Source organism: Carassius auratus, chromosome 17 (genome assembly GCF_003368295.1).
Source record: "Carassius auratus strain Wakin chromosome 17, ASM336829v1, whole genome shotgun sequence".
Lineage (NCBI taxonomy): Eukaryota > Metazoa > Chordata > Actinopteri > Cypriniformes > Cyprinidae > Carassius > Carassius auratus.
Window position 1 is genome coordinate 25,759,045 of NC_039259.1, and position 25,627 is coordinate 25,784,671.

Sequence of the window (25,627 nt, forward strand, 5' to 3'; positions counted from 1 at the left end):
AAAGTGCTTCACAGGAAAATTAAAAACAATTTATTTATTTTTTTTATATTTTGAACATTACATTTTTTATTACAATACATTTTTTATATTTTTAATTTAATTTAATTTAATTTTTTTACAAATTAAAATAAAATTAAAGCAAAAAATGGCAGTAAGAGATTAAAACGTGCTCGCACAATCGACTAACAACAAGCATAAAAACGTAAACACACAAAAATTTTATTTTATACCACCTTCATGTTTTCTTTGATATCATTTTCAATGAATGAAGATGCTAAATAATCATCTAAATAAGTATTTTCTCAGCACAGCCGCTTCTATGAGACATCATACTGGACAATTGCGAAGCAAACCGTGCGAGAAAGACTGACAGAAGAAACTGCTCATGTAAATCTCTCTCATGCATTTGTAGCAGTTTCCTTCGCATTACACAACCCTTATCAGCTGCATCAGTGACAAGCAGCTGGTCACCACAGACAGGACGTTCACACACACACACACACACACACACACACACCAGACACAAACGCATCCTCAGCGCAGACAGAAAGAGTCAAAGAGTGTTTGACTGATCTAGAGAAGTCATCTAAAGGAGCGTCCTGGGTCAATGAGAAACACTGCTCGTGACCCAGCTTTCTAAACTAATATGAAACAAGACACTCAATGAGAAAAAGACATGCTTTTATTTATGTGCATTTGACTGGATGGTGACATTATTAAAATTTTACTGGAAATGTATTTTAATTACTTTTCATAACAAGTGCACTGCATTAGATAACTTAAACTAAAAATGAACCAGTGTTATTTTGTATCATTGAGATACTATTATAATTTGTATTAATATTTTGAATAAGTTTTTATTTTTATATCTTCTGCTTTTATTTTCATTTTAGCTGCAAGGAACATCTATAAAGCATTAAAAGTAATTTATATAATAAATTTTTATATTTATTTTATTAATATTGTATGCATGTATTAATTATTAGAATTTCATTCATGTATAATTATTTTGACATTAAGTAATATATTATTCAAATGCAATACATGCAAAAAATTCAATAAATGTCTGTGATTATATTATATTCATAAGAACAAAAACAAAAAAATATCATAAAAAAATCATAACACTGCAATTTAATTTCATATATATTTATATTATTAATTTTAATAAATGTATTAAACATTAACTTATGTATTATCATTACTATTACAATAACATTTCGCAACACATTATTTTAAAATGCACTGTGACATGAACAATTATTTTTACTTACATTAACAAAAGATATTAAACGCTCTTTTATATATTGCTACTTAATGTTAACTAATCTTAAAAACCAATTTAGTCTTTCGAAACATCACTTATGAATTATTGCGTGAGAGTACAGTAAATATGGTGAATTTATGATCATGTGGACTTTAACTGATTGTGTAGGCGTTCAGAAACAAACTCAGACAGTCCCAAGTCTTTCAGGGAAACTCCAGATTCAGGCGATCAAACGTAACTTTGATTCTTTATGAACTCTGTCAGCACTCTTGATGCTTTAGTGACTTGTTTACTGGAGCTCGTGCGATCTGAAGGAAGTAAATCAGAGGCGATGGATACACACTAAAGAGACAACGCACCTCGCTTGTGGAGCCATCCCTCCTTCACGATCACCACGTCTGTCATCATGCTCTCCGGCCGTCAGTCTATCCAGATCCACCAAGTGCTTCGATCCGGCCAGCGTAAAGCCTCTTCACACGGGTCGCCTACGGGAGAACGAGTTTAAAACCAATTAAACCAGTGCTGTTCAGCACATCTAAACACTTAAAGGGACAGTGCACCCAAAAAATGACAATTCTGTCAGCACCGACTCAGCCTCAAGTTGATCCAAACCTGTTTGAGACTCCATTCCCCAATGACTTACAATGTGTTTTGTTTCCATACTATGAAAGTCAATGGGTACCGTCAACTGTTTGGTAACCAACATTCTTTGAAATATCTTCATTTTGTGTTCAATAGATAAAAAGTAAATGATGGAAGAATTATTTCACCCTCAAGTTGTTACAGGATGGCCCTCATTGACTTAATAATAAAATTATGGATGGATACCGTCAACTGTTTGGTTACCTCCATTCTTTGAAATATCTTCATTTTGTGTTCAATAGAAATATAGTTATAGTCATAGTGATGGCAGAATTATTTCACTCTCAAGATGTTACATGATGGTCCTCATTGACTTCTATATTATGGAAAATAAAAATATGGAAATCAATGGGTACCGTCAACTGTTTGGTTGCCTACAATCTTCAAAAAAAAACCTTCATTTTATGTTCACTAGATAAAAAGTAAATGATGGAATCATTATTTCACCCTCAAGTTGTTACATGATGGTCTCCATTGACTTCCACTGTATTTTGTTCCCATACTATGAAAGTCAATGGGTACCGTCAACTGTTTGGTTGCCAACATTCTTTGAAATATCTTCATTTTGTGTTCAATAGAAATATAGTTATAGTCAAACTGATGGCAGAATTATTTAACTCCCAAGTTGTTACATGATGGTCCTCATTGACTTCTATATTATGGAAAATAAAATGATGGATGGGTACCGTCAACTGTTTGGTTACCTCCATCTTTGAAATATCTTCATTTTCTGTTCAATAGAAAAAAATGTAAATGATGGAAAAATTATTTCACCCTCAAGTTGTTACATGATGGTCTCCATTGACTTCCACTGTATTTTGTTCCCATACTATGAAAGTCAATGGGTACCGTCAACTGTTTGGTTGCCAAAATTCTTCAAAATGTATTTGTTTATCTTCTACAGCAGAAAAAAAACTCATACAGGTTTGGAACAACGTTTTTTATTTTTTGGTGAACTGTCACTTTAAATACATCAGGGAACTAACAAAAACAGAAACACTTTCTAGACAAACAAAATGCAAATGCCTAAAGACATTTAACTCACATGATTATGTTTATAAAGCTCAACCTGTGTTGTTTGATGAATGTATGAATCAATATTAAAAAAAATTACTTTAAAAGTACACTGCAAGTCTATTTAAAATAAACCTTTTAGGTTTTAACAGACAATGCAATATGTAGAAACTCATTGAATTAAAAAATATATATTTATAATTGGAATTAAGACATGTTATCATCTTTGTTGAAACAAATGACTACTTTTATTCATCAAGGATAAATTAAATTGATCAAACATGACAGTAAAGATATGTATAATGTTAAAAAAGGATTTCTATTTCACATAAATTCTGTTCTTTTGAACTTTCTGTTCATCTGTGAATCCTGCAAAATAAAACATATCTCGGTTTCCACAAAAATATTGTGCAGCACAACTGTTTTGATGATAATCAGAAATGTTTCTCGAGTATATCAGCATATTTTCATGATTTCTGAAGATCAAGTGACACTGAAGACTGGAGAAATGATGCTGAAAATACAGCGGAGCATCACAGAAATAAATTACAGTTTAACACAGATTCACACAGAAAACAGATATTTTAAAACATAATATTATTTCACATTTTTGCTGTATTTTTGATCAAATAAATGCAGCCTTGATTAGCAGAAACATTATCATTAAGCAAAGTCATTAAGCAAATTAACCCTTTTCTGTGATAAAATCTTTCAGTGCTATATTGACTAATAAAACTTCAGCAACAATCTCATTCTCAATAAATCTCTAAATGTATTAAAAACAGACTGCATCACGCTGCATCGATCCGTCCTTCTGAAAACCTCACTGACACACTTTGGATACGCTCCGAGTCATTCAGCGATCAAATTATTACAATTCACTCTCCACAACAACAACTGCAGCACGTCTGCAGCGCTCGACCGACAGACGCTCAGCGCAGAGATAATGTGAGACAGTATCACGCTCAGTGCAAGAAGCCACCACTTCCTGTGCTAAAGGAAGACGACTAAAAACGATGGCACCAGCGTAAATAAACACAAACATGTTGACCAGCCACTGTCTGCTTTACAGGAACTCGGTTATTTACAATCAGCAAAGTTCAGCCGGGGACCAGAAGTCTCTCGTATTCACTCGCTTCTAAATCTAGTGTGCTGCCTACATAGACAGCTTCCTTCTGTATTGCATCCTCATAAAACCTTTTGAATGAAAATAAAGCGATAAACAGGTAGGATCTAGTTGAAAATAAAATGCACTCAAACACTGAAATGTGATACTCCAAGAATCTTTATATACAACTTTGAAAAGTCTATTTTTACAGTGTACACGAGCAAAACTGAGGGCAGGCTTCAATTGCTTGTAAATGAATTACATTTCACAAATAATTAGAGAGAAAATGCAAATAACACATTGAATTAAACGTGACATTTTGAAATAGAAAAACTGAAATACTATTTCAGCAATTTTTTATGTATAACTACTTATTTATTTATCTATATATCTATTTATTTACCTTAAAAGCAGTTTGCTGTCTACAAAATAAATATTTTGAATAAACAATACATAAAATTATATATATATTTATATAAATAAATAAATAAATAAATATATATATATATATATATATATATATATTTATTTATTTATTTATTTATTTTAAATTTAAGCTTTTATTTAATTTTAGAATTTAATCATAGTGTTTGGTTAATGTGTTTACTGGATATTACATAAAAATAGGGAAAAAATAAATATAAATGATTTTTTGGGGGACGGGGTGTTACGTACTCCACTAATATTATTATTTACAACTTCTACAAATATTTGTTTACAGTATAAACAGCATATAAATATATAGCACATGCAAGTACTGGGAAAAAATGTGTAGCACATCAAAAATGTATATTGAAACTTATATTTATACACATTTACACATATTTATTTCAGTGTACATTAATCAATATTTATGAATGCAAATATACCCAAATTAGCCCGAAGGCTATTTTTCATGTTAGTTCCTATAATATTGTTATAATAATAATATATAATATTATCCAAAGATGCACCTCATAAAATTGGTTGATTTATAAGAGAATTGTCCCATATTTTGTTCACTACATCATTCTTATATTTTTAAAAAATACTTTTCCAACTTAATCAGAATTATTTTGTTATAATTTTAGTCCATGTGTAAGTGGATATTACAACTGCAAAAGAGTCGAGAAGACGGAAGCGAGTATGTTTTGGCTCTTAGCAACAAACCCAGAGTGTTTTTACTGCAGCGGTCCACACACACACACACACACACACACACACACACACACACACAGCGAGGGGATGGCATGCAGCCAGAGCTAGCCGTCTGAATGAACCCAATACCCTGCTCGGGGTCACATGATCTGTCTTCACTCGCCGTCCCACCCTGATTAAAGTCATTCACGATTCTGCCAGCGTCTGTAAACTCAGACTCCATTCAATGCAAAGGATATGAGTGGAGAACACATCATTTACTGTATTTCAAGCCCACGTTTAATATTCTGCTTGTCTTCACAGTGTAAAGAAGTGCGATCTCTCCAATCAGACTGAAACAAGCAGGCCAGGCCAGTCACATGACACGATGTGATTCTGCATCAGACTGATTCCAGCGGCTCAAACTCATCGCACAATACGCCTGACTGTGTCCCAGCGAGATTCTGCATTCTTCACATTCTGCATGTGGCACATGTGTGCGTCAGCGGGACCCGAAGGAACTCAAAGACGTCTCGCAGAAGAATGTCAAACATTCCCTTAGCATCTTCATCCCTCATCCGCCCACAGGTCACATGACCTGAGAGACTCCTCACTAACAGATCATGAGCAGTGTTCACATGAGAAGATGTCCAGGCCTCAGTACAGAGACGATACAATACAAGTCTAAAGTTTGGACTATCTATCTATCTATCTATCTATCTATCTATCTATCTATCTATCTATCTAACATCATTTAAAATATCCATATATATATATAATGTATTTGTATTATTTTGTATGTATTATTTGACTATTTTATATGTACTATATATAGTACATACATACATAATGTAAAGGATGAAGTTTATGAAGCTGTGTAAAATGTGTGAATCATGTAATCAGTCCATATTTCCATTCGTGTGATTTCTCAGATTAAACGACTTCACTCTTACACTCAAGTGTAGACATCATGCAGAACGAGTAGGTGTGTGTGGAAGCTTTGATACTGTACACCCAACCCAAGGACCTGATTGAATGCTCCACACAAGCTATAAACAAAAACAATCAAGAATCAAAGACTAAACCAGCCTGAAGTAAACAAGATCCATCATGATTAGATGAAGTCACAGCACTGAAGCACAGATCAGCTGAAGCAGAGCTCGTGTGAGTGTGTATCCTCTCATTATACTGTCAGCATCTTCAGCTCCAGTCATCTGACAGTCCAGCCACACGACCCTCTCTACAGACTTTTACATTGGAATTCACTTAAACATGTTCACATTCATTTCCATATTGCTCCAACGCTCTTGATAAAACAGTATGGTAGTACTGTGGTAATTAGTGTTAGTCAGCTCTTAGGGTAAACACAAGCACCTCAGGTTACAGTATGATTAAACATTACCAGGAAGACAGAGATACAGACACACGTTTGTAAACACAGCAGGACTGTCACGTACAGAGACATCGGAATGTATAGAGAACGACGAGAGAAACACTGTAACATTCGAATACTGCTACATTTAAACATTGTGGCTTTGGGCCTGCGCGTGCGCGCGCTTAAAGTGACACAAAGTATCAACTGACAGATGAACAAAGAGACGAATAAAGACACTGCTGCGCTTCCTAAACTAGAGATCACCGCTTTAACCAGCAGCTAAACTAGTACTTTCATCCACCCCCTGTGGGGTGGTTTCATTTGACAGCTCGAGTCTTTTATTTTAGGCCTCTGTGAGAGAAATAAACCGCATCCTATTGAGCGCAGCAGAGCTTCAACAACTGACATCAAACTGAATGGAGACACTTTACCGAGATGGGTTTCACTGAGGGCTCCGGCGCATTGCTGTGGAGGAGCTCGCTGCCTCGGGTGCTACTTTAATCCCGCAGAAAACAGGTAAAAGTGTTTTGATGAGCACGAGCGTGTCCTCGCCTCTCCTCCACTGCACTCCCCACAGAGAGAGACTCCAGCCCGCGGAGAGAGTCCGGCGAGAGAGGCGCGCAGGGTCCTAGAGCCCGCCGCACACTCAGACTGACGATATACTACACTACAGTAAAGTACAGTATACTACTACACTACACTCCCCAGAGCGAAAGATTCCAGCCTGTGGATAGAGTCTTGCGAGAAAGGCACGCTTGGTCCTAGAGCCCGCCACACACTCACACTTACAATATACTACACTACAGTATACTACAGTACAATACAGTATACTACACTACACTCCCCACATCAAGAGACTCCAGCCTGTGGATAGAGTCTGGCGAGAGAGGCATGCCCGGTCCTAGAGCCCGCCACACACTCACACTTACAATATACTACACTACAGTATACTACAGTACAATACAGTATACTACACTACACTCCCCACATCAAGAGACTCCAGCCTGTGGATAGAGTCTGGCGAGAGAGGCACGCCGGGTCTTAGAGCCTGCCACACACTCACACTTACAATATACTACACTAAAGTACAGTACATCACAGTATACTACAGTACAGTACAGTATACTATACTACACTCCCCACAGTGTGAGCCTTCAGCCTGCGGAGAGAATCTGGTGAGAACGGTTCACTGGGTCCTTGAGCCCGCCTCACGCTCACACTGACAATATACTACCGTACCGTACAGTACCGTATACTACAGTACAGTACACCACAGTATACGACAGTACAGAACACTATGGCACAATGGGTCCTAGAGCCTGCCACATACTCACACTGACAATACACTTCACTACACCACACTAAAGTACAGAATAATTCACCACATCACACTACACTACAGTATACTACATTATACTACACTACATTACACTGCACTAAACTACAGTATTTACACCACACTACAGTATACTGCAACACACTACACTATACTACACTACAGTATACAACAATACACTACACTATACTACACTACAGTATACTACAACACACTACACTACAGAATACGACATCACACTTCACTACAGTATACTATAACACACTACACTATACTACACTATAGTATACTACAATACACTACACTACAGTATATGACATCACACTACACTATACTACACTACAATACAGTATACTACAATACACTACACTACAGTGTATGACATCACACTACACTATACTATACTACAGTACAGTTTACTACAATACACTACACTACAGTATACAACATCAGACAACATTACAGTATACTACAACCAACTACACTATACTACACTACAGTATACTACAATACACTACACTACAGTATACAACATCACACTACACTACAATATACTACAACACACTACACTATACTTTACTACATTATTCTACAATACACTACACTACAGTATATGACATCACACTACACTATACTACACTACAGTATACTACAATACACTACACTACAGTATATGACATCACACTACACTATACTACACTACAGTATACTACAATACAATACACTACAGTATACGACCTCACACTACACTACAGTATACTAAACTACTACACTACAGATAGGGCTATAGTTTATATATATATATATATATATATATATATATATATATATATATATATATATATATATATATATATATATATATATATATATATATATATATATATATATATATATATAAATAATTTAATAATTTAATGATTTGCTCATTTAATTTTTGAATGCCGTATATATAAAATATAAAACATGGCTGTGAAATTATCTTTAATTTCATTAAAATAAATCACAAGTCTTTTTTACATGTATATTTAATTTGATATAAAAACTGTTCATGCTTAATCGAGAAAATATGTTATTTGATTTTCTAGACTTTTAACAGACTATGTTTTTATTTTATTTTTCGTTTTTAATTGGTTTTAAATATTAACTAATAATATATTTATTATATGTTTTTTAAATATTTTTATTTATTTTCTTTTTATATAGAAATTGTTACTGTATGACAAATATAATATGGGCAAATAAGAGTATAAAAACTATAATGTTTTTCTATTTTTAATCTTTATTAATTACAATATTTATGAATAATGTATTATTTCTTATTATATGTATATCTAATGTCATACAGAAATTGTTACTGTATGAATTTTAGAGCTAATGGGTTAACAAGCTATAATGCTGTTAATTCATTTTTCATTTATATGGATTTTAAATATTAATAATAATATATTTAATCATTTCAGATTTTTACACATTTTTCGATTTTTATTTCTTTTTAATTATATGTATATCTAAGTATATTTACAGCAAGATCCTTGTTCGCAAGAGATATGAACATTGAGCTAAGCAGCTTATTTTGCTCCACAGAGGACAGAAAGTGATGACAGAATTGTCATTTTTAGGTGATCAGCTCCTGTGGGGATCTCTTGCATCCCAGCTGATCTGATGGTAAATCTTCAATAGAAATCCAGAGCTGGGAAGCTGGTTTTGTGTGTGTGTGTGTGTGTGTGTGAATGGCATGGACGGGCTGGCCAGAGGACAACAGAGGAATGTGATGCTTTTGTCTGTCCGGGCGAAGAGAGGCTTGGGCTGGAATGCCATTGATGAGAACCGACAGAAAAAAACGAGCCTCCAGGAAGTTTTCTCTCACTCTGGCTCTCTGTGGGAACCTCTCGCTGTCATTCCCAGTCCCATGAACACAACCACTGCATTGTGTAAGCCGTAAACACACTGTCCACAAACTACAGCCAACCTCTCTCTCCGGACAAGAGAATGAAACACATTACATCCGAGCCTGAGAAAAATCAGTGTCTGTACCGATGTCAGTCAAACAACCGATTATAGTCCTCTTTGTTTACTGTTGATTCAAAAAGCACTTTCTCTTGCTCATCCTCAAGTCAGACAAGTTCAGGATGAGTTTGTTTCTTCATCAGGTTTGGAGAAATGCAGCATTGCATCAGTGTCTCATCAATGGATGCTCTGCAGTGAATGGGTGCCGTCAGAATGAGAGTCCAACCAGCTGATAAAAACATCACAATAATCCACAGCAATCCAGTCCATCAGTCACATATTTGTTTAGAGGTGTTTTGGCTAGTAAACGGTGCTGTGCAGTATTTGTGCAGATTTCTCTCCTGATTCAGGTTAGACCCCTTTTCACATATTTTAGCAGTTTGAACATCTTAAAAATGGACTTGTTTCTTACAAACATGCAGCTTTTGTCTTCTCAAGATGTTAACTGATGGACTGGAGTGGATTACTACAATGTTTTCATCCGCTGTTTGGACTCTCATTCTGACGGCACCCATTCACTGCAAAGCATCCATTGCTCAGACACTAATGCAATGCTACATTTCTCCAAATATGTTCACATGAAGAACCATTTTTGGTTTCCCAAATGAACAGTTTTTAAATGTATGAACCTTAAAGAACCTTCTGTGCAATGAAAACCAATAATAATAATAATAATGAAAACAATTTTATCTCCAGTGTGAAAGAGCAGCCCAGATGAGCTAGTACAAGAGGAATCCAAACCTCAGAGTATTGTAAGAACAGCCTGCTTAACCAGTCCTTTAGAGAAGCTTCAAATGGCCCTTTCAAAGCACTGGACAGCTGGAGTTTGGACAAAAGGTGACCTGAACAGTTGCAGAGGACACGAGATGAGCAGCTGCAGCTCCTGCTCACGTCTGCGCTGCGTCTACAGGATCAACAACAGTTTGAGTGTTTGTATGGAAGAGCCATCCCAAAATAGCCCTGTGACGATGTTCTTCTGCTGCTTCTACTCATGAAATGTGTCAACTGCAGTTCTGTTGTGTGAAAACCAGCTGCTTTGTTTCAGTCACACTTACATTTATCCGTTTAGCAGATGTTATTAATCGAATTCATTGAATTCTTACATTAGAAGTGATGCCAAGCAAAGCTACAAAGTAGGCTGTAGATGCAACGGGTTGGATTTTTACTACATGGAAAATTATCAGCTATAATTAAAACAAACATGATTTCAGGGAATGTATCAATATATTTTGTCAGTCTCTTTTGCTAAATGAATAAAAACCTGATGCTCATGTTCTCCAGGTTGATTTGAGACGGTCAAAAGAGCATCTTGAGCTTTTGTAAAATAAAGAAAATCTTGAACTATTTTTAAAACGTGTTTAAAATATTTTGTATTATTGTTCAGAGTCCTAAATCATTCAGTTTATGTTTGTCCAAGTGTTATTAAACTAATATTCCAAGTAAGAATATTTTTATTGATATTGTTGTATGAACAGAGTAACTTTTCAGGTGAAAATTGTTAGACTGTAGTGCGAGTCAGTGCCAAGACATTCCAGCTCAGAGCAGGATTAGCTTCGATTAGCTCCCAGCAAACGCTCTGCTAGCACACAACACATCAGCGCTCTCAACAAAGACCACAGGAGGAGGGGCAGCACCTCAAAGGGCCTCTAATTATACACTTAGATGTATTGAAAGAGAGGAATGCATTTAGACTGGATGGGTTTGAGAGGATCATCGCAATTTGCAATCTAAAAAATAACTTTAGCATCAAGAGCCCTCTCTAAAAACACTTCATTCACCTCTTCACCTCACTTTGTGTTTGCAAATTTTTCTTATTTTAAGCTTTTCTTCTAACCAGAAATGCACCAGGCAGGTGTCATATTTAATTACAGTCACTTCATGTAAAATTTAAATATCGCATATTAAGATGAATAAACCCCAAAGCATAAAAAGTAAACAAAAAATACTACATAATAGATTTTTTAATGCACAACCTCAAGACATAAAATGAATTAATAATTTTGAAATTTAACCATTTTATCAAATTAAAGCAGATATTGCAACTTGTGAATAAACCCCCAAACATAAAAAGACTACTTTACTACTTTACTTTAACTTTACATATTTGTTTTATTTAATTTTATTTATTTTTAACACAAATAAATGGTCTTTTATGAAGTGCAGAGTAACACAGCTGTAGTTTAAGTGAACTCCGCTACTTACTGCCCCAGTGTGAGTTTGTCCTGAAGTACAGTACACTGGTGTTATCGCGAGACTGGACCATTAACAACCTGCTTGACACACACACACAAACACACACACACACACACACATTCAGCTCGGAGCTTCACCACACCGGACTCGAATCGCTCCGAGGAGCGGAAACACAGACTCAACATCTGGACACACACCATGAGAGCACGCGGCTTCATCTGAGGACACAGCGGTGAGTGCGCGCTTTGATCTGGACTCAATGTGACACAATGTTTCCGCGGCGCGGCGCGTTTGATCCCCGACTCTGTCCGCGATCCGCGAGTTTATAACGTGACCTGAGCCACATCGGCGCACGGGATGTTTGGGCGTGAAATCGCGCATTAAAGGAGGAGACAAGCGAGTAAAAGTTCCGAGTAATTCACCGCTGTCTTGTTCTAGCGAGTTTGGTTTAAAATAAAAGTGTCCTGTCATGAGCTCGAGCGCGCTTCCAAAACTTTAATATCAGCGAGACGCTTCCATATAAAATCGTATTAAAATTCTAACGCCTTAAAAGTCAAAAACTCAGAGAAGTTTGGGGTTTCTTTTGAGGAACATATGGCATAAAGACACAGCTGGAGATTTGAGGCTGATGTCAGAGCAGCTGACTCTACCCGAACACACGCGCACACGCACACGCGCTCTTTCTCCGCTCACATGGACGAGAGGTTGCATTCAGTCGTCTGCTCTGGATCTGTTCTCTTTATTGAGTTGATGTGATGTTTTAAGATGTGAGATGTTGTTTGCGCGTGACTGGATTGACGCTCGTGCACCGCTGCTGTTCGATGCGAAGCGCAAGTGAAGATCAACTTGTGTGAGCTTTGAGAGAAGAGGGTCTGTTGAGGTTTGCGATCGTTATTTGTTATATAGTCTAAGCTTCAATGTTTAAACAACTTGATTCTTGTGCACTGTCTTGAAATCATTTCAATATTTGACATAAATCTCGGATGCACGAATTATTTTTAATGATATTGCTTTTGTTCGTCTTTGGTGGCATGCATGCTGTGTGAAGTAAAACAAACGATTCTTTTGTAGCTTGGAACTATAATTCTGAGACAGCTGTTTGTTGTGCATTAAAAAGCATGTTTGAAACTCTATTAAAATGTCAGTTTTTGCAGCTGCGCGGTGCAAACATCTTGGTTTTTAATCTAAGATATCTTTGGTGGCCTGTGTGGTGAATTAAAGTGAAATAAAAGTCTGTTTTGTAGCTTAGAATTCTGAGATTGTTGTGCATTAAAAAGCGTCTGATAAAAGCATGATCAAATGTACATTTTTGACACTGGATACAATGTAACATCTTGGAAGCACAACTGTTTTTTAATGTAGTAGGTGTTTGTCTCTATGTTGAATTAGAAGTGAAATTATTATTTTGTAGATTGAAACTATAACTCTGATAAAAAAAAAAAAAATTTTTGCATGTCAGTTTTTGACATTTATTTTAGATGCACATTGCAAACATCTTGGAAGAGCAACTTGTTTTCATATATTATGATAATGTATGTGTACCATATGTTAAATGAGCAGTGAGATAAACAATTCTTTTGTATCTTGAAACTATAAATCAGAGACAGCTGACAGCTTCGAAACTCAATTAAAACGTCCGTTTTTGACAGACATGCATTGCAAACATCTTGGAAGGACAAAATCTATTCCTTTTGTATGTTGAGTTAGAAGTGAAAAGCAAGAACGTACAAGAACAAAACTGAGTGTTTTAAATGTTTATTTATAATGTGGCCGCATGATCTTTCTCAATGGCCTTCGGTGTGTTTGCATGCTGAATCAGAAAGATTTTCCGTGAACAATCTTTACAAGTTGTTTATTTTATACGATGCAGATTGTTTCACAGAAAAATAACTTTGTCTGCATACATACGAGAAGTGCTAGAAGAAAAGCAAGCATGCAGCTTGGAAACCCACAGGCTGTGTTTGTAATGCAGCACACAGCTACTTTTGTTTGTCTCCGGCGGTCTGTAGATGCACCGTTGTGAATGGCCGCCCGGCGTTGACTTAACATCCAGTTTTTCCTGTTTTCCGGCAGATCACGCCATCAGCATGGAGTTCCCAGACCACAGCCGGCAGTTACTGCAGTGTCTGAGTCAGCAGAGACACCAGGGCTTCCTCTGCGACTGCACTGTGCTGGTGGGAGACACACGCTTCAGAGCCCACCGAGCCGTCCTGGCCTCGTGCAGCATGTACTTCCACCTCTTCTACCACGACCAGCCGGACAAGAGAGACGTGGTGCATCTGAACAGCGACATCGTGACGGCGCCGGCGTTCGGGCTGCTGCTGGAGTTCATGTACGAGGGAAAGCTGGAGTTCGGCGCTCTTCCGGTGGAGGACGTCCTGGCGGCAGCCAGCTACCTGCACATGTACGACATCGTGAAAGTCTGCAAAGGAAAGCTGAAGGATAAGGAGCTGTGTGAGGTGGAGTGTGGCGAGAAGGCAAACGCTCGCTCCGACAGGTAATATAGTGTGACCTTGCATGCATACAAGCTCCCCAGGCAAAGAAAAGTGCTCTAGTAAAATGATTCTAAAGTACTTCTTAAAGAGACACTGCTGGAAAAACAGTTTTTTTGTTCTTGCACCAGTCAAGGTTTTTTTCAGACTTATGAAGTGTTTCATCTATTTGTGATTTCAGTCACAATACATGTTTTTAAAAAGGCCGTTTTCTTAAAATGAGTTTTTTTCCACTACACTGAGCCATCCATCTCCACATCAGTAGCACTAAAACACACCAAACTTAACATTTTTATTCCTGTCTGGACGTTTTTATCATTTATATCATTCACTTGATTATATACAACATCTTATTTCCTCCCAAAACTGTGAAGATATATTGTTTTCGCAGTATTCAGTGTAAAGAAAATCCTCTTAATATGTCAAAACATTTAAACTGACTTCATCCAGATTTTTTCTGCTAGACATCTATGCAGACGAGTGCATATTTAATTAAACAATGCCTAATTTGCATATTTAAACCTTAAATTGGTGTTATTATCAGTGTAATCAGTTAACTTGGTAAATAAGGCGATACATATTAGTACAATTTTTTAATATCTTCTAAGTGGACTCAACTGTGCTCTTCTGGGACACTATGGATATGAACTTAACTGCACTTTTAACACACTATCTCTGTATTTGACAAATGCATTTAGTTTTTCATCTTTCATACACTCAAGTGTACTCCTAATGCATTTTTTAAGACAAAGTGAGTATGTTAAAAGTGCATTTTAGTTTATATTCACAGTGTCCCAGAAGAGCAGAGTGGCTGTGCGTTGGAAACATCTTCTCGTTTTTAATGTAGTGTGATGTTACTTTTGTTTTCAGTGACCTTTATGTTGAATTAGTAGTGAAATAAAATGAGCTTGAGATAACATTAGTGTCCCTGCAGCACATCAGTGTCACAGACGTATATTTGGAGAAATAGACAACGAGTCACAATTATACATCTCTCTTTTATGACAAAAATCATTATGATATTAAGTAAAGATCATGTTCCATAAAGATATTTTGTAAATGTTCTACCATAAATATATCAAATTAGGTTTATGCATTGCTAATTAGAGCAAACTTTAAAGATGATTTTCTAAATATTTAAATTCACTTATTAATTTTTTGCAACCTCAGATTCCAGATTTTCAAATAGTTGTATTTGTGTTTGTCTGTACGTTATCAGTGTTTTTCTTCTGAAAACTTTTACTTTAAACGCCATTTAATTCCAAATCACATTAGAAATCTCGTACTTTCTTACTTTGACCCAAGTAAAAGTTTTATATTTTTAAGTATTTTTGAAATCCAGTGCAGTAAAAAGTATGATATTTTGCTTTGTAATGCAGTAAAAGTACAGCACAGATGAACCCGAGTACAGTAAAACACTTCACTAGTTTGATGGTGAACCAGAAAGCTTTTCTGCGAGATTAAGCCTCTTTTTTTCTTCTTTTTGTGGTGAAGGTCCCCGGGTCTTGTAGGTGTCAATTATGTGTCCGCCGAGGCCGAGGCCTGTGTCCGAACAGCTGGAAAAACAAAAGCTGATGTCAGTAGTTCATCCGTCCCGGTGTCCCAGAGGTCGGATGACACGGAGCGAGCGCTGGATTTATCTTTCAAGCCTCTGTCGAGTCGAGACGGCTTCCACCCCTCCTTCGTCTCGGGACAGCTGGCCCTCGACAGCCAGCAGCAGGGCACCGAGCCACTTGTTAAAGACGAACATGACTTGCTGTCAGAGCAGGAGGACGGTGATCCGGTGAGCCCGGAGAGCCAGCGCTTTGGGAGTTCAGTGGTGACAGGGTTCACTGCCCTCTTCGCTGAAAACAAGGCTCCGGACGACGAGCTGATGGAGGAGGAGAGAGCGCTGCGTGTGCGTCCCGAGCACCACCTCCGGGACAGCGAGGGCGAGGATGAGGACGACCTGGCGTCCTCCGACATCTCCACGTCCAGCGGCGTTCTCCTCCCGCAGGTCTGCGTGTGTCCGCTCTGCAGCAAGGTCTTCCCGAGCCCACACGTGCTCCAGCTCCACCTCAGCTCGCACTTCAAGGAGAAAGACGGCGTTCGCTCCAAGCTCTCGCCCGACGGCTCCGTCCCGACCTGCTCGCAGTGCGGCAAGACCTTCTCCTGCATGTACACGCTGAAGCGGCACGAGCGCACGCACTCCGGCGAGAAGCCGTACACCTGCGGACAGTGCGGGAAGAGCTTCCAGTACTCACACAATCTGAGCCGGCACGCCGTGGTGCACACGCGAGAGAAGCCACACGCGTGTAAGTGGTGCGAGCGGCGCTTCACTCAGTCCGGAGATCTGTACCGACACATACGCAAGTTCCACTGCGGCCTCGTCAAGACGCTCGCCATCGGATAACAGCTGCGCAACCACATCCTTTTCTAGATAATCAATCATTAATAATATCCAGTATTTTGCAGGTTCATTAATGACTGTAAAACACTATTAGTGTCTCGAACAATCAACAGTTTGATGCACTCGGGTTTTTGACATCATATATGTGTGTGTGTTAGTTAAATATTTAAATATAATTAAAATATATTGTATATTTCATAAATGTTTTTATTTTAACTGATATATACATAAAAATATATATTTTATACATTTCACACACACACACACACATACATTTTAGTGCTATCAAACAATTAATCGCATCCAAAATAAGTTTTCGTTTACATAATAAATGTGTGTGTGTACTTGTGTATATTTATTATGATTCTATAAATACACACACATCCATGAATATATTTCCGAAAAATGTTGTTTATATTTAAAATATATTTATATATAATTTATATTAACATAAATATGTACATATAATTATTTTCAAAATATATACTGTATGTGTATTTATTTATATATATATATATATATAATTACAGTACACATATATATATATATATATATATATATATATATATATATATATACATTATGTAAACAAAACTTTTTTTTTTTTTTGCAATTAATCGCGATTAATTTTGACAACACTAATATATATATGTATGTATATATGTGTGTGTATATATATATATATATATATATTTACACACTACACACAAACACAATGTCAAAGTCTCAGATGCATCAAAATATTGATTAACAATAAAAAGATTGATTATATATATGTGTGTGAATGCAGTGCACTGATGAACCAGTCCTGCAGCTCCGTCCAGAAGATTTGCTGTAATTTATTACAAATGATTTGAGCGTCTGACAGAGAACGTTGTTTTGAAGTACTGTATGTTGATGAAGTTGTGTGTGTTTCTGTCTCCTGAAATGTTTCTCTGAAGCACTTAACAACAGTTAAAGTGACGTGGTCTTATAAAGCCGCTGGACCGCGGTCAGGATTTGATCAGATCGTAGCGTTTCGATGGAGGTCTGGGTTCAGAACGTCGATTCTTCAAATAGTTTTTTGTGTGTGTGTGTGTGTTGTTTTATTTCATATCTCTTTCTGCAAACAGAATTACGGTTGACGCACTGCTGACTGAATCTCAGAAAAGCTGTTTTCTGCTCATCTTTATGTAGTGACCGTAACTAGCACTAAAGATTGATGCTGTACGTTTCATCGGTCCTGATAAACTTGATTAGTTATTTATTAGCAGGTTTAGATCTGCTCTCTAATGTTGGGATAATCGATCAGTTGCTGTATGTGAGAAGCTGATTTCATCGAGCACTTCACTGATAGATTCAACACTCATATTCTGTAGGCTGCTATTTCTAACGGTGTATTTAATGTACATATGTGTTTTAATTTATCAGATCAGTGTCACATTTGGTTCAGGATGACTGAAATCTCTGGTAAAAGCTGCAGTTTTTCCACAGTCTTCCAGTTTAAATCACAATCTGAATGACATGAAGACGCCCACAGATCTGATATTTCGGATCATGCACATGTAAAAGCAAGCGTGCATCGTATTCTGTTGCATATCTGCGTCATGATGCAGTTCATGTATGTTTTTTTAAATTTCCTTTCTGTGCAAATTAATATCATGTTACACTGGAGTCTGTGGGCTAACGGAAGATTTTTGTGCATTTGAATGTTGTCGTTTTTTCTTATTTTGAGGATCATATGTACACTTGATTGTTGAGATTCAGATTTCTGATGCTGTTCAACATTCATAAACGCTGATATATGAATGCAATAATGAAGTCATCAGAACAACCGATGATTTTCAGTAATAATATCTCTTTTTTTCTGAATAACTGCTGTATATTTACAGTAATACCGCATTATTGTCTTCTAAAGGTTCAGACTGTGAAACTGTATAATCGTAATTAATATTTATTGTGCAAAATTTGACTGTATCGCAGAATTTTGACTTGTGAAAGATGATACTAAGTTGAGACTTTTTAATAGACTTTGTAGAAGTGCCATTAGATGTAATATAATTTTTTGATAAACAAAAGCATATTTTATAGGAAACAAAAGCTTCATTGTTAGTCCTCTAGTGAATGTAGATGACAATCTGTTTGAGTTGATTTTGCCTGAATTCTTTGGTAACTTATTTGGATTCTTTCTTTGTTTGTGTGTTTGCGCTTTGCTCTTTTTCTCTTTCTTTCTTGGTTTCTCTCTTCATTCTCGGGCACATTGTGTCTGTTTGTTTGTGCTGTGAAAATGTGACAATCTTTATCTTGATCTTTATTTAGCTGAAGCATAGATTAAACATCATTTTCCGTGGAATTGTACTTGTTTTTATTTATTTTATTTTTATTTTTTTGAAAAATGCTTGAGCGACATTGCATTTCAGAAAAACTGCATTCGGAAAAATATGAATATTTATTATTTTTATAAGATTATATATTTTTTAAATGCTGCAGGTGACTGGAAAAGTTAAGGGAATGTGTGCGGTGAAATTTCAGAGTTGAATTCAAGAAGAAATAATGGAATGTTTTTTCTGTTCATCTGAAAAATATGCAATATAATAGAGTTGGCAACATATTCAAGGGATAAATCAGTAGGGTTTTTGTAAAAAAAAAAAAAAAGGTGCTTCTGTAGGCTTGATTTTTTTTTTTATGGAAATAAAAAAATTCTAAAAAGTTCTAAAAAATAATATTTGCTTCTGTAGGCCTGAAAAAAGGAAATAAAATAACTTAAAATAAAAATTAATTAAAAAATAATGATATTTGCTTCCGTAGGTCTGATAAAAAATGAAAAATAAAAATAACTTAAAATAAAAAAATTATATTTGCTTCTGTAGACCTGAAAAAAAAAAAGATTTTTTTTTTAATCAGTCCAGAATGTGTTTCCAATCTAACTCCACAGTATTTTTGGCATAAATTTATCATCTGTAGAATCTACTTAATTAATACAGATCTCAACATAGATGCCCTCGTCTCCATAAAACTTCAAAACTACACAAAGTAAAAGAATACATGACCCAGGCTACTTTACTAAAATATCAGAGCCTCGAAAAATTCTGGAGTTAATATAACTTTCCTAATTTCGCTCAGATTCATTATTTCATTGCTCTTTTTGAGTGTATTCTCAATGAAAAGATCTTTTAAATCCTTCCAGGTGACTGGAAGACTCGGAGACCAAATGCATGTGAGCCAGGAACAAATGACCTTTAAACGTCTTTCCAAGGAGATTCCCGTGTGTCTGTGGAGATCTGTGCACAGAAAACACTTCAGCTTCTCCTCAATACAGAAGATGCTGTAGATGTGAGATATAAAGCAGGTGCTTCACATTCAGTTTTAACCCTTGAAAAGATTTCATTCATTTTTATCTTTAAGAAGAAAAAAAAACGCCTCGTTCGCAGGACGAGAAATGCGTAGCTAATTTGGAATCTCAAAGCCAATTCACTGGTCATTTTCTTAGTGAGCGAGATGCTAATTATTCTTCGACTGCACATGTAAAGCAATCCAGCTGCTCGGCGGTGATTCCCATGACCCTGCCCCCATCCGCCCCCTGCAAACAGCCCGACTCTTTTGTGTGTGGTTTGCGTGTCTATTGTCCGCTCCAGCGCTCAGGTTGTGCCCTGAAGCTCAGTGAACCGCTGCAGACCCGCGTGATGGGGACAGGGTGTAAATAAGGGTGTGTTTCAGTCTGGCTGGAAATACTAGACTTTAAACCAGAGGCCCATGCTTTACTGCCAGAGATCAGTCATATACTCGGGAACCAGAGGAGGAAACACAACATTAAATGTTGATGATAAAACGGACGCAAGTGTCTAATTGTGCATCAAAGAACGGCTTTCAAATGGTAGGAGAAAACAAGTTTTTTGATGTCAAAGGTCATGTGACATTAAACAGGGAATCATTTATGTATGTAAATAGCTCTTTACACATTGTTTCACAGCAGCTTTCAGAAAATCATAATGTTCATGTTTATAATATCCTAATATCTTTGTGCCTTCTAGATGCAGATTAGCTAGATTTTTACAAATATCAGCAACCAGCAACACCCTAGCAACAATTAAGAGCAACACCCTAGCAACCACTCAGCACCCTAGCAACCACTCAAAAACAACAACAACCCAAAAACAACCAGTCAGAACAGATAGAAAAATACATACTTGCATATCAACAAGCTAAAAATGCTCACAGCATGCGAGTAACCACCTAGCAATACTGTAACAATATTTGCAACACCCTAGCAACCACTCAGAAAAACAATAACTCAGTAACTAAAAATGCTCACATGTAAGCCGCCATATAGCAACACCCTAGCAACCAATCAGTATGCCATAACAACCGGTCAGAACAGATAGAAAAATGCATACCAAAAAGGTAGCAACGCACACCCAAACAAATACAAACCCTAGCAACCACTTAGCACTAGCCACCACCCAGCAACATTGTAGCAACCACTCAGAAAAACCATAGCAACACCCTAACAACCACTCAGAATGGCGAGAAGAATGCATATTTATTTCAACAAGCTAAAAATGCTCACAACACATGAGTAACAACCTAGCAACCACTCAACACCCTAGCAACCACTCAAAAACTCCAAACAACCAATCAGAACAGATAGAAAAATACATACTTGTATCAACAAGCTAAAAATGCTCGCATGTAAGCAGCCATTTAGCAATACCCTAACAACCACTCAGAAAACAATAGCAACACCCTAGCAACCACTTAGCACTAGCCACCACCCAGCAACATTGTAGCAACCACTCAGAAAAACCATAGCAACACCCTAACAACCACTCAGAATGGCGAAAATAATGCATATTTATATCAACAAGCTAAAAATGCTCAAAACACGTGAGTAACACCCTAGAAACTACTTAGAACACCCTAACAACCCCAGGCGACATTAAAAAAAGATTAACTTTGGAGAATAATTAAAATGAATCATTCACAGAGAAATTTAGAAAACACGCTACAAATCAAAGGACAATGTTAAAAATATAGTTTAGTCTCTCATGTCATTATTTTGCATATGGTTTTCACTTCTAGTGATTTGAAGGGCATTTTATTTTTTATTTTGATTGATATCTGATATAAAATCTGACAAAACCAGTTGCGGGACTGGACTAGACAACTAGCAAATGAGAAACAAGCATGTTGCACTCTTTGATGAGCGCGCTGTCGTCTCTTTGACTTAATTAGATGTGTGTTTTGCCCTCGCTTATCAAAAAGCTTCATGTAATTTCCATTTGACCACAGCTAGCACATTTGCATGTATTCCCCAGACGACAGCAAGTCTTTGTCGGAGAAGTGAAGTTGAAACTTGGATGTCTTCACCTCGCAAGGCCAGCGGTGGGAGACCTTGACCTCTGAACGGACGGCCGGGGACATCTGCTGCTGGCCATGCTTATTTATTTATTTACCTCATAACAAAAGACAGGTGGTCACACTTGAAAAGGAGCGAAGCAGCCTCACACACACACACATATATAAAAAGAGCAATGCTCTGTCAGAGACGAGACCTTTGTGTCTTATATAATTAGTATCAAAACACTATATCCTCAATATCACCTTTATAGCACTGTGGTCACACAGTGATGCCATGAGATGGTAATATTGCGATACTTCGATAAATATCACGATATGTTGTTCATGCACCGTCACATTTTCAAGTTGTTTATTATTAAAGCAACCATCAGAAAAAGCAAGAAAATGAATTCTTGTGTAACAGTCTAAAACGCTCATCACACACACACACACACACACGAGTAACCCCCGTGCAACACCTTAGAAACCACTTAGAATAGCCTAGCTACCACTCAAAACTAATTGTTAACAAACCTAGAAACCCTAACCTAACTCTAACCAACAAGCTAAACATTCTTGCAGAATGTTAGAAACCACCTTGAGCACGCTGGCAACACCCTGGCAACCAGGTACCTGTTTGAACAGTGAAGTACAAACTATGGTTTGAAAAACAAAACAAACAAAACAAAAAACGACCTTGGCAACCACACAGAAGACCCTATAAACTACTTAGTCAAGCTAGAAAATGCATACTTGAATAAATCACAAATTCTCCCAATATATTAAAAACCTACTGGCAATAACATAGCAACCACTTAGAACATATAGAAAATGCATACCTGTATCAAATTCACACAATATATTAGCAACCACAAAGAAAACCCCAGCAACACCCTAGCAACCACTAAGAACAGCTACAAAATGCATTATTTTCTCAAAGCCACTCAGAAAGCCCTAGCAACACCCTAGCAACCACCCAGAACAGCTACATAATGCATTCTTTTCTTAAAGGCACTCAGAAAACCCCAACAACACCCTAACAACCACTCAGAACAGCTACAATATACATCAATTTATCAGCAACTGCTTGGAAAGCCCTAGCAACCACTCAGAACAGCTACAAAATGCATTCTTTTCTCAAAAACCCCTCAGAAAGCCCTAGCAACACCCTAGCAACCACTCAAAACAGCTACAAAATGCATTAATTTATCAGCAACTGCTCGGAAAGCCCTAGCAACCACTCAAAACAGCTACAAAATGCATTCTTTTCTCAAAAGCCACTCAGAAAGCCCTAGCAACACCCTAGCAACCACTCAAAACAGCTACAAAATGCATTAATTGATCAGCAACTGCTCGGAAAGCCCTAGCAACCACTCAAAACAGCTACAAAATGCATTATTTTCTCAAAAGCCACTCAGAAAGCCCTAGCAACACCCTAGCAACCACTCAAAACAGCTACAAAATGCATTATTTTCTCAAAAGCCACTCAGAAAGCCCTAGCAACACCCTAGCAACCACTCAAAACAGCTACAAAATGCATTATTTTCTCAAAAGCCACTCAGAAAGCCCTAGCAACACCCTAGGAACCACCCAGAACAGCTACAAAATGCATTATTTTCTCAAAGGCACTCAGCAGCTGCTTGGAAAACCCCAGCAACACCCTAGCAACCACCCAGAACAGCTACAAAATGCATTAATTTATCAGCAACTGCTCGGAAAGCCCTAGCAACCACCCAGAACAGCTACAAAATGCATTATTTTCTCAAAAGCCACTCAGAAAGCCCTAGCAACACCCTAGCAACCACTCAGAACAGCTACAAAATGCATTCTTTTCTCAAAGCCACTCAGAAAACCCTAGCAACACCCTAGCAACCACTCAAAACAGCTACAAAATGCATTATTTTCTCAAAAGCCACTCAGAAAGCCCTAGCAACACCCTAGCAACCACCCAGAACAGCTACAAAATGCATTCATGTATCAGCAACTGCTTGGAGCATCATTGATTGGTGAAATTATGCATGGCAAACTTTGACTCTCTTTGAAAAACTCAAAAGTTGATTATAAGAAGGGGGGTTCAGTAACATGTCCTTGTCCCGTATGAGCGTGAGCTCCAGCGCACAGCTGTCACTCCTTCACTACACACACACGTATTTATAGCAGCCACATCACCGCGGCCGGCCGTGTGTCTGTGCACAGCTGCTCTGTACGAATGGGGGGGTGATGCAGAGCCACACGCCTGGACTTAAGAGCGTCCAGGAGTCAGCGGGGCCCAGCAGGCCTTCGGGGGTCCCTGGCATGTGGCCCCACCTCGGAGACACGGCTGTGACCTTTTACAGTAAAACGCTGGTGATGAAAGTCTGGACAGCTGCAGAGAAGCACAGACAAAAGAACAGGAGGAGTGTCAGGAACATCTAATTGCTTTTCCATCTCCATGAAGACTCCTGCCCTCAGTGTCACGATCTATATTAAAAGATCACGCCATCATTTACTCACCTTCTTACAACTGTGGAGATGCTGGAGTCAGTGTCGATCTCCCACACACTTACGAACTGAAAGATGTTTTCAAGCCTCTAAAAGTTTCATAACAGTAGTTCATGCAACTAGTCTACTAAAGGCATACGATGCTTTCTGTGAGGAACAGACCCAAATGTGCATCATTATTTAGAATTACAGGCAGGTGTGTTTGATTTGGGTTGCGGCCAAACAATATCAATGGTTTAAGAGCTGCATGTTAAATAGTGAGAGTCTGTAAAGAAATGCAACATTAAAATATTCATGAAAATAACACATTTTGTCATATAAGCCAAAAACAGAGTATCTGCTCTTTATTTAACCTTGTTAGGTTTGTTTTAAGCAAATTGTAATGGACAAATAATATAAAATAAATAATTCAATGACATTAAGGTTTGAGGTCAGGAAGATTTTTTTTATTTATGAAGGATGCACTGGTAAGTTCTATGCATGAAAGAGCACCGTTTCATTGAAAGTCAAATTAATTGTTGCATTGACTTTCACATCATTCTAAAAGAAAAAGCGGCATTATTAAAAAAATATATTTTACATTTAGCAGATGCTTTTATCCAAAGCAACTCACAAATGATGACAACAGAAGCAATCAAAACCAACAAAAGACCAATAAATATACAAGTGCTATGACGAGCCTCGGTTATGTTAATGCTGTACTCTTAGCATGGTTTATATTATATATATATATATATATATATATATATATATATATATATATATATATATATATATATATATATATACATACACACACACATGCATTTAAAAAAAAAAAAAAGTAGTTAGAATAGAAAAAGATACTGTTAAAGAACTTGATAAGATTTGCTAGGAGAGTGAATGTAG

At 37.1% G+C, this 25,627-nt stretch overlaps 2 protein-coding genes across 3 annotated transcripts in view; one reads left to right on the forward strand and one right to left on the reverse strand.

Annotated features, from left to right (window-relative positions):
• The window catches only part of akt1 (v-akt murine thymoma viral oncogene homolog 1), a 52,065-nt gene extending 44,838 nt beyond the window's left edge, over window positions 1-7,227 (reverse strand). The window contains exons 1-2 of the mRNA XM_026286718.1: window positions 6,954-7,227; window positions 1,627-1,752 (exon numbers count right to left, since the gene is read on the reverse strand). Coding sequence (XP_026142503.1) covers window positions 1,627-1,675 — 49 coding nt within the window. The 5' untranslated portion in view covers window positions 1,676-1,752; window positions 6,954-7,227. The remainder of the gene's footprint in view (window positions 1-1,626; window positions 1,753-6,953) is intronic.
• A 4,931-nt stretch (window positions 7,228-12,158) lies between these two features.
• On the forward strand, window positions 12,159-17,165 carry zbtb42 (zinc finger and BTB domain containing 42). 2 transcript variants are annotated; one of them, XM_026286733.1, is made up of 3 exons: window positions 12,159-12,293; window positions 14,135-14,558; window positions 16,048-17,164. In XM_026286733.1, the coding sequence occupies exons 2-3, from the start codon at window positions 14,149-14,151 to the stop codon at window positions 16,943-16,945; spliced, it is 1,308 nt and encodes a 435-aa protein (XP_026142518.1). In that variant the 5' UTR covers window positions 12,159-12,293; window positions 14,135-14,148; the 3' UTR covers window positions 16,946-17,164. The 2 variants fall into 2 exon arrangements, with proteins under 2 accessions (XP_026142518.1, XP_026142519.1); XM_026286734.1 differs by lacking the exon at window positions 12,159-12,293 and adding an exon at window positions 12,725-12,941 and having other exon boundaries at window positions 16,048-17,165.
• The last annotated feature ends 8,462 nt before the right edge of the window (window positions 17,166-25,627 follow it).